Below are 12,730 nucleotides of genomic sequence, written 5' to 3' on the forward strand. Positions count from 1 at the left end.
GAAGGGGGAGTTCAGACAAAAATGTCAGGGAAGAAAGGCCATGCAAAAAGGTAGCAAGACGGTGACGTTGGCAAGCCAAGGAGAGAGGCCTTGGAGGGAACCAATGCTTTCAACACCTTGATCTTGGATACTCAGCCTCTAGAAATATGAGAAAATAAATTTCTGTTGTTTAGTTCATTGATTCTGTGGTATTTTGTTGCGGGTCAGCCCTGGTAGACCATTATACTGGGCCACATCAAGATGTATGAAAGCCAAGGAAATATCACCATTACTCACAGGTGTTTTCCTGAAGACAACACACCCGTTAAGGATCAGAGATGGCCAGTAAGGATGACAGGACTGCTCCAGGGAACTCTGAAACTGTACTTGAGTGAAATATGCCAAACACAAAGGACAAATACAGGATTCCATTTCTATAAGATACCTAGGGTAGGCAAATTCATGGGAGTCAAAGCAGAATGGTGGCTGCCAGGGGTTGGGAATTGAAGAAATGGGGAGTTATAATTTAAAGGATACAGAGTTTCAGTCTGGGAAGATAAAAAGGTTCTAGAGATGGATTCAAGGGTAGATTGATGTAGATTCAGTGGTATAGTGAGTGCTTAGTATGTGTTGGGCCCTGGGTTGAATCCCTAGCAACCAAAAAAGAAAAACAAAACACAAAGTTCTAGAGATGGATGGTGATGGTTGAACCATGTGACATACTTAATGCAACTGAACTGCACCCTTAAAAAAGATTAAAATGGGGGGCTGGGGTTGTAGCTCAGCGGAAGAGCGCTCGCCTAGCTCGTGCAAGGCACTGGGTTTGATCCTCAGCACCACATAAAAATAAATAAATAACATAAAGGTACTGTGTCCAACTACAACTAAAAAAATTTTTAAAAATTATTAAAATGGTACGTTTTATGTTATGTGTATTTCACCACACTAAAAATAGCTATAATGTGCTACATAAATAACATAGTTCAGTTAAAACAACTACATTTTTTCAAAGAAAAAAATCCCTCTTTGAAGCCAAGCAATTGTACTCCATACAGGGTAAAGAACTCCCATGAGGCTCATAGTTAATTTAAGACACCCCCCCACCCCCGCTGCAGCCTTGATCTAAAAAGCAGCACCTCAGCCAAAACTGAGACCTACTGTTTAACGACCTGAAAATAATTCCAAGAGGCCCATTCCTTCCTTCTGAAGGTTGATCCCTCTCAAACCACATGGGCTAGCTGCAGCCACAGCCTGTCTCAAGAGGACCTGAGCATACTGCCCACTCAACTGTGTCCTAATGGGGACAGGCCTTCCAAGCCACAGGACTCCTAACCAAGGAAGCCAGAAGCAACAAATTAGGCAAAAAGGAGTCATGGGGCAGGTACATTCCCTAAACCCACTTAAATCTACAGCACTTCCAGCTCCTTTTTTAGTCAAATGTTCCAGAATGCTTCATTCTGTTCCCAAAACATGGCAGCCTTCCGGAGCCAGAGAACTCTAGATCAAATTTTATAAGACTGTTTGCATCCTGTTGGATCAACCCATCCTACCTCTTTTCATAGGGAGGATACTACACTCAATCCAGAGGTAGTCACTGGCTCTGGTCTAAAGAGGCCATGACGGAGCCAACGAGAAGCCTGACCTTTTACAGCCACACAGTTACTCAAAACTAGTTGCCTATCCAGTCAATCATCAAGGGAAAAACAAGGCAGTGACCATTCTGGTGCCAATATATTGCTGGAATCCAAAGGGCAATTGAAGTTGTTCAATAAAAAGGTGAAAACACAGAGCTGGAATTGTGGCTCAGCGGTAGAGCGCTCGTCTAGCACATGCGAGGCCCTGGGTTCGATCCTCAGCACCATATAAAAATAAATAAACAAAATAAAGATATTGTGTCCAACTACTTCTAAAAAATAAATATTTTTTTTAAAAAAAGGTGAAAACATAGGATAGCAACTCATGAGTGGTCATGGAGAAACACAAGATGTAAGGTTGGGCCAGGGATATAGCTCAGTGGAACAGCACATGTTTAGCACATGCAAATCCCTGGGTTCCAGCCCCAGCAACACCCCCCCCCAAAAAAAATCTGAGGGTCACACATAGAAAAGGGCTGAAAGGGACATAGGTTCACAAATTTCTTAGACCTCAAAGAGGAAAGGACCAGGGTAGGCATGTAGCTCAGTGGTGGAGTGCTTGCTTAGCATGTGTGAGGCCCTGGATTCAATCTTCAGCACCAGACACACACACAAAAAATTAAAAGCAGGGTGTGGTGGTGCATGTCTGTAATCCCAGTACCCTGGAGGCTGAGGCAGAAGTATCACAAATTTTAGGCCAGCCTGGGTAATTTAGCAAGACTCTGTCTCAAAAATAAATCAGTAAAAAAAATGGATAGAGATGTAATTCAATGGTACTGGGCTTGCAATTCAATGGTACTGGGCTTGCCTAGTGTATGTGAGGTCCTAGGTTCGATTCCCAGTTGTCAAAAGAAAAGATATTCTCATGGAAACAAAAAGGGAAGCACCTTGGGTTATCTGGTCTCTGCCTCAGGAAATGGCTTGCCACAAGTCCTCTGGAAAGAAAGTTTAAATATACTGATGAAACAGGAAAATACAGGTACAGTCAATAGGATGCTTGCTTTCCAATTCTGACCTCCAAAACAAGTTGTGAAAATGAGGAAAGACTCTCCAGTATGTGTTACGTGGAAAGTTCCGAGACAGGAGAACTTGAAAACACACTAGTGATTCCTGCCTTCAAAAAGCTTATAGTCACCAGGTGTGGGAGGCTGAGCAGGAGGATCTCAAGCTCAAGGCCAGCCAGGGAAACTTAGCAAGACCCTGTTCAAAATTTTAAAAAGGCTGGGGATTTAGCTCAGTAGTAGATCTCCTACCTAGCATGCATGAGGACATGCGTTCAATTCCTAGTACCACAAAACAAAACAAAACACTACAACATGGATAAACCCTGAAGGCATTACATTCAGTGAAATAAGCCAGTCACAAAAGACAAATACAGTATGATTCCACTAATAAGAGGTGTCCAAAGCCATCAAATTCACAGACACAGAAAACAGAATGGTGGATGCCAGATGCTGGGGGCAGGGAAATGGGAAGCTGCAGTTTAATGGGTGTTGAGTTTCAGTTTGGGAAGGATGAAAAAGTTCTGTTGATGGATGGTGGTGATGATTGCACAACAAAGTGAGTGTACTCAATGCTACAGAACTGTATGTTTAAAAATGCTTAAAATGGGCTAAAGAGATAAGTCTTTGTATTTTACAAAACAAACCCGGCTAAAACTGTAAGTTTTGTTATGAATATTTTATCATTAAAACACACACACACACATACTGCCAGGTGTAGTGGCACCTGTAATCGCAGTGGCTGAGGAGGCTAAGGCAGGAAGATCACGAGTTCTAAGCCAGTCTCAGAAACTTAGCAAGACCTTGTCTCTAAATAAAATTTTTTAAAAGGGCTGGGGATGTGGCTTAGAGGTTAAGTGTCCCTGGGTTCAATCCCTAATACCAAATATCTGCGTGCGTGCGTGCGTGTATGTATGTATGGGACATGGGTGCTCCCCAGCCTTTGCTCCTTTGCTATCACTTCCCCTCTGGCAAATAGCTCTCCTCCCCAACCCTTTGGCTGGCTGTTAGACTTCTGCTAATGAGCCAAGGAAACTGGAAGCTTCCCCAATCTCCCTCTCTTCCAAACACATGTATGCATGTCCCTCTAAGCTCCCAGATGCCAAGGACCACTCACTTTCCTCTGTGTCCCTTATAGCACCGTGGAAAGCCTTAGACAAGGCATACTCCTAGCCATCAGTTATAACCCACATAGGCAGGCCCTGGGTGCTCAGAGCTGGAGGGACCCCGGACCAACCCAGTTGTGCTTTTCAGATAGAAATGTGGGACAGCGGCAGACCACCACAGGACAACCATGAAGAAATGGGGCTCTGCACTCACACAGAGCCCCAGGATCCCAGCTTCGCCACTTTCTGATTGCATCCTTACCTTTAAATGGACAGCCCCACCATGTGATGAAGAGTTCATGAGGGACCCTGCATGAAGCATTATGTCACTGTGCCTAGCACAAAGCAGCATGTGATAGTTTCAGCTCCTTCCCTTAATCAGCAGCAGCCCTCAATTCAGAAAAAAGAATGCACACTCATATGAGGGGATTCTGAAGTTATAGAGCTGGGCCACCATGTCTACCACTGCTGAGCATTAGGACGACTTCCACCCCCTTCCCACACTGTATTTTTTTCCTCACTGTTCCTTTTCAGGCCAGCAGGACCCACAGTCATCTAAAGAACATCAGTAAACAGTCCAGATGGAGACAGATGGCTGAGCCAGTGCAGGATCTCTTTCCCCACCAGCCACACATGGCCACATGTCAAAGGAGATTGTAGGGCAGAGTTTATAGTCTCTTGGAGCTAAAACAACCAGGAATTTTAAAGCCTTAAAGGATCCAAACCCTAAGATGTACAACACCAAAAGGGAATCCTAACGTAAACTGTGGACTATAGGTGATAATTACTTGTCAAAACATCCATTTCTGGGCTGGGGATGTGGCTCAAGCGGTAGCACGCTCGCCTCGCATGCGTGCGGCCCGGGTTCGATCCTCAGCACCACATACCAACAAAGATGTTGTGTCCACCGAGAACTAAAAAATAAATATTAAAAATTCTCTCTCTCTCTCTCTCTCTCTCCTCTCTTACTCTCTCTTTTAAAAAAAAAAAACAAAAAAAAAACCATCCATTTGTGGACTGTCAAAAAATGTACCCCTCTAATGGAGAATGCTGATAATGGAGGAAGCAGGTGTGGGGGCAATAAGTACCTATGTCCAAATTTGTTGTGAACCTAAATGTTCTCTTGAAAATATTAAGTCTAGCTGGCATGGTGGCACACACCTGTAATCCCAGTGACTTGGGAAGCCAAAATAGGAGGATCTCAAGTTTGAGGCTAGTCTAGACAACTCAGCAAGGCATTGTATCAAAATAAAAATCAAAAAAGGTCTGGGAATGAAGCTCAATGGTAGAGTGCCCCTGGGTTCAATCTCCAGTAGGGTACACACACAAGACAGAGAGAGAATGTGGAACCTTAAAGACTTTCAGAATTCAGTGAAGGATCCAGAAAGTTCTAAAACTACTTCTTGTACCCCAGTTTCTCTAATGCTGGGGGCCTCATTCCTTCTAGTTCCTACCTTTACCTGCTTTGACTTGCCCTGGGGTCAATTATGTGGTGGGCAACCTGACCATGTCTATGGAAGCTGTAGGAAAGGCCTAATTTTCTAAAAAGTTAGAATTCCCCACCAGCAAGAGGGTATCATTTCAGATTGCAGGTCTCCACAAAAACCTTTTATTTTCTTAATCAATAACATTTTCCTGCATAAAACACTCTGGGGCCAGTGTAAGCTGGTTCTTCTGGCCAATAGCTGGCCAGACAAGGTAACCACAGGGCAATCCTCCAGACCCAGAAGAAGCTGATGGGCCTGCAAGGCAGGCTTCCGAATCCTACAGCTTCTTGCTCTTCCACTAAGGACTTAGGGAATGCAGCTGAACCAGGCCTCGGGCAGGGCAGGTCCCAGACACGTACCACAGCCAATCCCAGCTACAAACAAGATCAGCAAATGGAAGTACCTAAAACAAACAGGACAGAGTGCTGAGCACAAAAAGGCAGCTTGATGAGCCAAAAATAGCCTCACTTGTTTCAAGAGGATGCTGACAAATGAAGCACATGTAACTTTATCAGCAGAAAAAGAAAAATCAATGAAGCAGAAAACCGGATCATTCCAACAGCGACCAAGACTCTAAAAGATTCCAAACAACCTGACATACCCCTATTGCCAACCAAACCCCACACCCCCCAGCCCACACACTCTATATCTTTACCCCAACTTCGAACTGTGCCTAGATCTCAAAACCTAGTCTCCTTACCCCAAATGTCTAATGATATCTACGTAAGGCGCAGATATTATTGTAAAATCCCACAGGTTTAATCTTAGGACTGGGGTCAGACCATGGCCTGGGAGCACCTGTGGGTGCTCATCCTTGGTTAATGAGGTGGCCAGGGATCAGAAACCCAGGTGGGTTAAGATGTAGAGAGATGCCTGTGGGTGAGTAATAATGGGTGAAGCCTCCCATCAAAAGCTAGGCTGATCAGAACGGGTGTGGCTCTGCTTTAGTCCCAGATAAAATCATCATCTCGATGATTTTCAGGGCCCACTGAGTCAGAACTGCCTATCACCTCACTTCCTTCTGAGATGGATCTTCACCTGCTCTAACTCGATAGCAAGTGAACCTGACACTTTGAAGGCCTGAAAACTAGCACATCTTGGGTTCTCCAAATGTGTAATATAATCTTCCAGGACAGGAATGGTGCAAGGGGAATGTCCAAGACACAGATCAGTCCCCAATGAAAGGATCTGATCTAGGTGTCAGTAGTGACTCTGGCTTTATGCCATCCTCACTGTTCATTCAGTGTGAAGAGATCATAGGGTAACACGACAGTGCATCTCCCTCCCAATTTGCATGCTGTACTTTCACAAGAATGGTTCTCTAGAACCAAAGGAATAAATTGCTTGCCATCTCCCATACCACCCCTCCCAACCCAATCCCATTCCAAACACTTGAGAATTTGCATTCAGGAGAAGGGAAGTTAGTATGGATGCAGGATCAGCTGAAATCTGCAGTGCTTAAACAGCACTTAAAAAAACACCCAGTCCTCCTCCACAGCTTTCCCTACCACTTAACAGATTCCTGCTACAAGTGCAGACTGCCCACCGATGGTGGTGACAGGTACCCACCTGTATCTCCATGGAAGGTGTTGTCCCCATCGCTGGGCCAAATCTGCCCAGTCTTGCGGACACCCACAATGGTTGCCTCAGACACCACCACCTGGCACTGCCGGTGCCGTTTCTGGCACTGAGGTGTCGGGGGGCTGCTGCTATCAAAAGACTGCTGCGAGTTCTGCGAAGGTGAGCGGCTCTTGTCTCGGAACATGCGGTAAGTGGTGGGGCTTGGGGACACCCGGCTTGACTGGCCAGAGGAGAAGTCCTCTTCACTGGAGGTCAGGTTCTCATTGGAGCTGCAGTCCGGAGTGTAGCCACCTCCACTGTCCTCGAAACTCCGGGGGGAGTAGGACCTGCGGGGCCAGGTGAGGCGCTTCTCCTGCTCTGAGGTGCTCTGGCTGCGTAGAAGCGGGCCCTTACCCTCCCCTTCCACCATCATGCCCCCGACGTAGATACTCTGGTAGGGTTGATGCTCCAAGGGTGGCCAAGGGGGTCTGCTGCCGCCATTGGCGTTGATTAGGTTGTCCTTCAGGAACCGAGGGTTCAACTCTGCATCTTCGTAGTCGCCGTCGAGGCCACAGCTGCTCTCTGAGGAGCGCCCGCGGTAATGGGGCCTGGGTGCATCCCCCAGACCCGGCCCCGCACCTTGCTGGGACTTCTTGCGCTCCATTTGCATGGCCTGGCTGCCCAGAGAACTGATCCTGTCAGACACCTCTTTGTCGTTGACCTTCACCAAGCCGCGCTCGTGGTGAAATTCGACATTCACGTAGAAGGGCTTCTCAGTGTCCGCAGCCCCAGGACCCTTGCGAATCCTTTCGAAGTTGGACCTAAGCGCCGCCACACTGGTGGGGGGTCCCCGCTCATCCCGGTCGGCGGAAGTGGCGGTTCCAGGCTTGCGGGCGGTCGCAGGCCGAGCCTTACCTGGGGATCCTTCTCCGTCGGGCCGGGCCTCGGACTCCTCGGCTAGAGGCGGATCCGCGCTGTCGGCGGGCGCCGGCGCCGGGCGCAACGCGGGCGCTCGGGCTTCAGCTGCGCCGTCAGGGGGCTGCGCGGCGCGCCGAAAGCCCCAGCGCTGCCGGTCATAGCTCTTCTTCTCCTTGGCCAGCAGTGTCTGCAGGTATATCATGCGGAAGCGCTCCTGGTTCACCTCCTGCTCCAGGCGCCGGATAGAGGCCTTACAGCGCTCCAACTCTTGCTCGATGTCACCTACCGAGCGCAGCTCCATACGCGGCGGCTCAGAGTCCGGGAATTGCGCCTTCCACGCCTCGGCGAAGCCCACTGGATCCACCATGGCGCGGCCGGCCTCACCTGCACCGCCAGGCTGCGTGCGGGACCCTCTCAGCGGCGACGCAGCGGTCTCGCCAGGCCCGGCCCGGGGTGCCGAGCGGCCCCCATGGCCCGGCTCGGCGGTAGCGGTGAACAATGCCCGCCCCCTCCCGGGCGGCAGGTGAGGCGAGAGGCACTACTGCCCGGGGCGGCGGGTAGCACGGGGCGGGACGCGCGCGTGGGGGCGGGGCGCGCGCGGGCGGGGGAAGGGCGCGGGGTTGCGCGCGCCGCTATTGTGTGCGGGACTCCTCGGCGCGGGGCTGCGCCGGCCGACGCGGGATGGGCGCGGCCCTCAGCTCGGCTCGGCTCAGTAGCCCCTAGCCCGTGTACACTGCTCGCGCGCTCCTCTCTTCTGGCTCCTAAGCCGTCCCGCACCACGACCGCCACCTCCTCTGTGGGCGCAGCGCTCCACCCGGCCGGCTCTCCGCACTCCCGCCCGGCCCGCACTCAGCGCCGCAGGAAGGGGAGGGCCGGGGGGCGGTGGCCGGGCGCGGCTGATGGAGCAGGGCTCGCCTCTTAAAGGGACCGCGCCGCGGGCTCCAGGCGGGGGTCCCTCAAGGCCACCTTCCCACTGAGCCTCTCCTCTCCCTCAATCCCTGCGCACTTGGGGAAACTGAGGTCATGGCGTCGTTGAACCCGCCTGTCCCACTCTGAGGCCAGGGGTGCCCCATAAGAAGGACACTGGGCCCATTGGTTCAAAAAGACCCTTCCAATCGGGAGACCCTGGACAGTTCTGCACACCTGGACCAGGAACACGTGGCTCTTCATTTTCCTACAGCCCAGCCACTCACCTGTGTTAGGAACACCCAGCGGGGCCCAATCCAGAGAAGGGCTAGGCAGGAAAGTTCCCTTGGCGAGAACCAGCGTCAGGCTGGGTCACCAATGTCGGCAGTGCCAGTGTCCCCAAGTCTCTAGTGTTCTGGAAAGGATTGATAAAGCAACAATGACCTCAGGGGATTGTCATAGAGACACCCTTATACTGGATGATAAATAGGAATTTCTCCCCCAAGTCACTCAACATCACATTTCCATTCCTGTGTCCTGGACTGCGCATTTGTCCCTGGCTTCTGAGCTCCAGAAGCCAAAGTAGTTTTCCTAGGGTCTGCCTAATTCAGAACTTACCTTATTAGACTCTCTCTAAAGGGGTCACCAGCCTCCACCTTGACCAGCAGGACTGAGTGGAAGATAGGACAGGCCAGAGCAGGTTGTGAAACCAAATCTTTGATGGTTCCCCAGGGAAACCCAGAGATCTGAGACACACAGCAGAGTGCACTCTCTGTAAGCAGTCTGATGAGTACGATGGAAAATAGCCAAACCAGTCCATTTGGTGAGGAGAAAAGGAAAGAGGATTTGGCAATCAAAGAACTAGATTTGAGTCCTGACCACCTCTCTCTGTATGCCTCAGTTTCCTTGGCATTGAAATGAGAACAAGAATATTTGCCTTCAAAAGTTGTCCCTGCATGGATTTGAGGAACTATCATGCCTTTTCCCCCAGTTCCAGTACCACTGAAAGCAGATGCCCTGACATCCAGTGTAGAGAAATAGAACCCAGAGCTAGAAGCCAGGGTGGCCTGGCTCCAGTCACAGGTTTCTGTGACTCTAGGCTGTGTGATCTCAGTAATTCCCTTCACTTCTCTGGGCTCACTTTTGTCTTCATGTGCAAAATATTGTGAGTACCACGTGTAAAGTGCCTGGATGGGACATACAAAACTGGCAGATACATGGCAGGTGCAGTTTCATCTATGATTATCTCTTGATGTTGATGCAGCTAGAGAACCCTTAGGGCCAGGCCAGAGAGCTGGAAGGATGCTTCATGGCTCACTGCTGCCCCCTGCAGGCTTCTTCAGTCTCCTGAACTGTTAGTCCCCTCACACCCAGCAGACTTCTCATCTGCCAGGCATGCTGTAAATAGTGCTTTTTGCTGGTGAGGAAACAGATGCAGGTGGCACCCTGACTTTGAGGCCAGTGGAACAGAGATGTGCAGGAATCCCGGCTGTGCAATAATACTGAGCAGCGTTCTATCCTCAGTAGCCTCTCCTTTAAAATCAGTATAATAAATCCTGATTCAGATGGGGATATAGAGCACTTGCCTATCATATGCAAGGCCTTGGGTTCAATTCCCAGTACCACATATCCTTGTCCTCCTCACCATCATCCTGAACTCACAAGGTCATGATTAACATTGACTGCTTTGTCCAAATGATTTGCTAAAATTATCAAGGGAGTGGGCCAGGGAAGAATGAGAACCCAGGCCTCTAGAACCCCATTCACTGATCATCATCAAAAAGAATCCCTACAGGACTAAGTGATTTTTTTCCCTTGAAGACTGGATCTCAGTTTCCAGAAGGAAATGTATGCTCAACAGGGCCCATATGATCATTAAATGCCTGGGGGGAAAAGGGGGTACTTGGTGAAGGGGGCTTCATCTATCAATAAGATATCTCTATGTCTGGTTCACAACCTCCAACTTAGGTTCACATTAAATATTTTATTCATTCATTCATTCATTCATTCAATGGTTCATTTATTTGAGATGGGGTCTTCCTATGTTGCCCAGGCTGGTCTTGAACTCCTGGTCTCAAGTGAGCCTCCTACCTCAGCTCCCCAAGTATCTAGGACCACAGGCATGTGTCAGTGCACCTGGATTTTAATATTTTATACATGAGCAAACACACTTCAGAAACTCTGAAGGCATGCTCCATTCTGTTGGCATAACAAGTGGCTTGTCAAGTACAAGGACACATCCAGATAGTGGCTTTCTCCCCTTCGAGACAGCCTCTTTGGGCCCTAAAGACACTCCTTCATCCTTGGGACTCCCTGAAAGTGTTCCCACCTGGGTCTCTCTGGTCCTTTTCTGAAGAATTTTCTTTTTTTCCTTGTAGAGCTTTCTTCTCAACCATCCCTTCCTAGGGAGAAAGAGTGAGGAGAAATATGGAGTCTAGACATAAAACTCTGTAACTCCCCATTTGAGTCTGTCCCAGCTAGATCTAAACTCTGGAGGAATACAGACTATTTATCTTATTCCTCTATGTCTCCAAGTGCTCAGCATATAGTAGATCCTCAGTACTGGTCAAATGAATATGTGTGTGGCTCAGAGGAGAGCACAGCCCAGAGAGAAGCACTGTGTGGGTGTGTATAAATGATAAGGTAGTCAGAGCTGGGCCCTGGCAGAGATGTGTGTCCTTGGTAGGGAATCCAGTAGAAGGCAGAGGTTTGGGGAAGGCTTGCCTAAGTTGGAGTTACCAAGAAACAACAGATATGCAAAGACAAAGGAGACTTCAAAGTTGTAGTTATGTTTGAGGAACAGCTGGGTTGGGAGATGAGACAGGTTTGGACAATAAAAACTGAGATCAGAGGATAAGGCAGTGCCTTCTATGCCTGTAAGAAGTTTAGGTTTCATTCAAAGTGCACTAAAAGTTCTGAGTCTGCACTATCCAATAGAACTTTCCACCACAATGGGCATGTTCTGTAAACTGCACTGAATAACACAGCTGCCACTTCCCTGTAGGATTACTGGGTACCTAAAATTCAGCTTCAGCTACTGAAGAAATGAATTTTTAGTTTAACTTTAATGAATTTAGATTTAAGTATTGGATAGCACAGTAAGCAAAGTGTGAATTGCTTGGATTTGATGGGTAGAGAGTTGGAAGAGTTGGAGGTAGGAGCAGGGTAAGCCTCCAGATCTGTGGAAATTGTCCAGGTGGGAGATGTGGATCATCCAGACGAGGGTGGGAACAAGGTGATAGAGGGAATGGTTTGGACTCCAGAACCATTCTGGAAGTAGAACTCACAGGACTTGCAGAGAAATTGGGTATGGGGAATAAGAGAGGATCAGCCATAGGTCTGACAGTGGGATGCTGACTGTGAGGAGTAAGCAGGGTTCCCATGTGAGGCTTTAGGTGCATATTACCCATCCACAGGGGGGAGTTAAGTGGATACAGAGCGAGTCTGCAGCACCAAGAAGCATTCAAGACAAAAACCACAGATAGAGATTGAAGTATATTAGGTCTGGGGTTGTAGCTCAGTGGTAGAGTGCTTGTCTCACACGTATGAGACCCTGGGTTTGATCCCCAGCACCACATAAAAATAAACAAATAAAAACAAAGATTAAAAAAAGAAATTGAAGGGCTGGGGATGTGGCTCAAGCGGTAGCACGCTCGCCTGGCATGCGTGCGGCCCGGGTTCGATCCTCAGCACCACATACCAACAAAGATGTTGTGTCCGCCGAGAACTAAAAAATAAATATTAAAAATTCTCTCTCTCTCTCTCTCTCTCTCTCTCTCTCTCTCTCTCTCTCTCTCTCCTCTCTCACTCTCTCTTTAAAAAAATAAAATAAAATAAAAAAAGAAATTGAAGTATATTAATAATTGGCTGGGGTTTGGAGTCATGGGTGCCAAAGACTTCATTTCCTGCCTACAAGGGACTGGGTGGGGAGGGACAGGGCTGGACTAGAAGAGAAAAAGAGTCAGAGACTGAGAATAGTCTGACCATGAAGGAGGTAGGGACCTAGGAGTCCGTGGTGGGTAGACTCAGTGAGGAGGGCAGAGCTCCTGTGCCAACAGCTCCTATGCCCTCTGGTGAAAGGACACTGGCTGGATCTGTACTATTAGTTTGCCAGCAGAGCAAAGGTGTGGCCCTGGATT

The 12,730-nt window shown here is 48.7% G+C and overlaps 1 protein-coding gene across 1 annotated transcript in view; it reads right to left on the bottom strand.

The window, feature by feature from the left end:
* Nucleotides 1–8,557, bottom strand: part of BCR (BCR activator of RhoGEF and GTPase) — a 142,742-nt gene extending 134,185 nt beyond the window's left edge. The window contains exon 1 of the mRNA XM_081283966.1: nt 6,777–8,557. Coding sequence (XP_081140092.1) covers nt 6,777–8,052 — 1,276 coding nt within the window. The 5' untranslated portion in view covers nt 8,053–8,557. The remainder of the gene's footprint in view (nt 1–6,776) is intronic.
* Between the last annotated feature and the right edge of the window lie 4,173 nt (nt 8,558–12,730).

This window comes from Spermophilus citellus (genome assembly GCF_964194105.1).
Source record: "Spermophilus citellus genome assembly, chromosome: 3".
NCBI classification, from domain to species: Eukaryota; Metazoa; Chordata; class Mammalia; order Rodentia; family Sciuridae; genus Spermophilus; species Spermophilus citellus.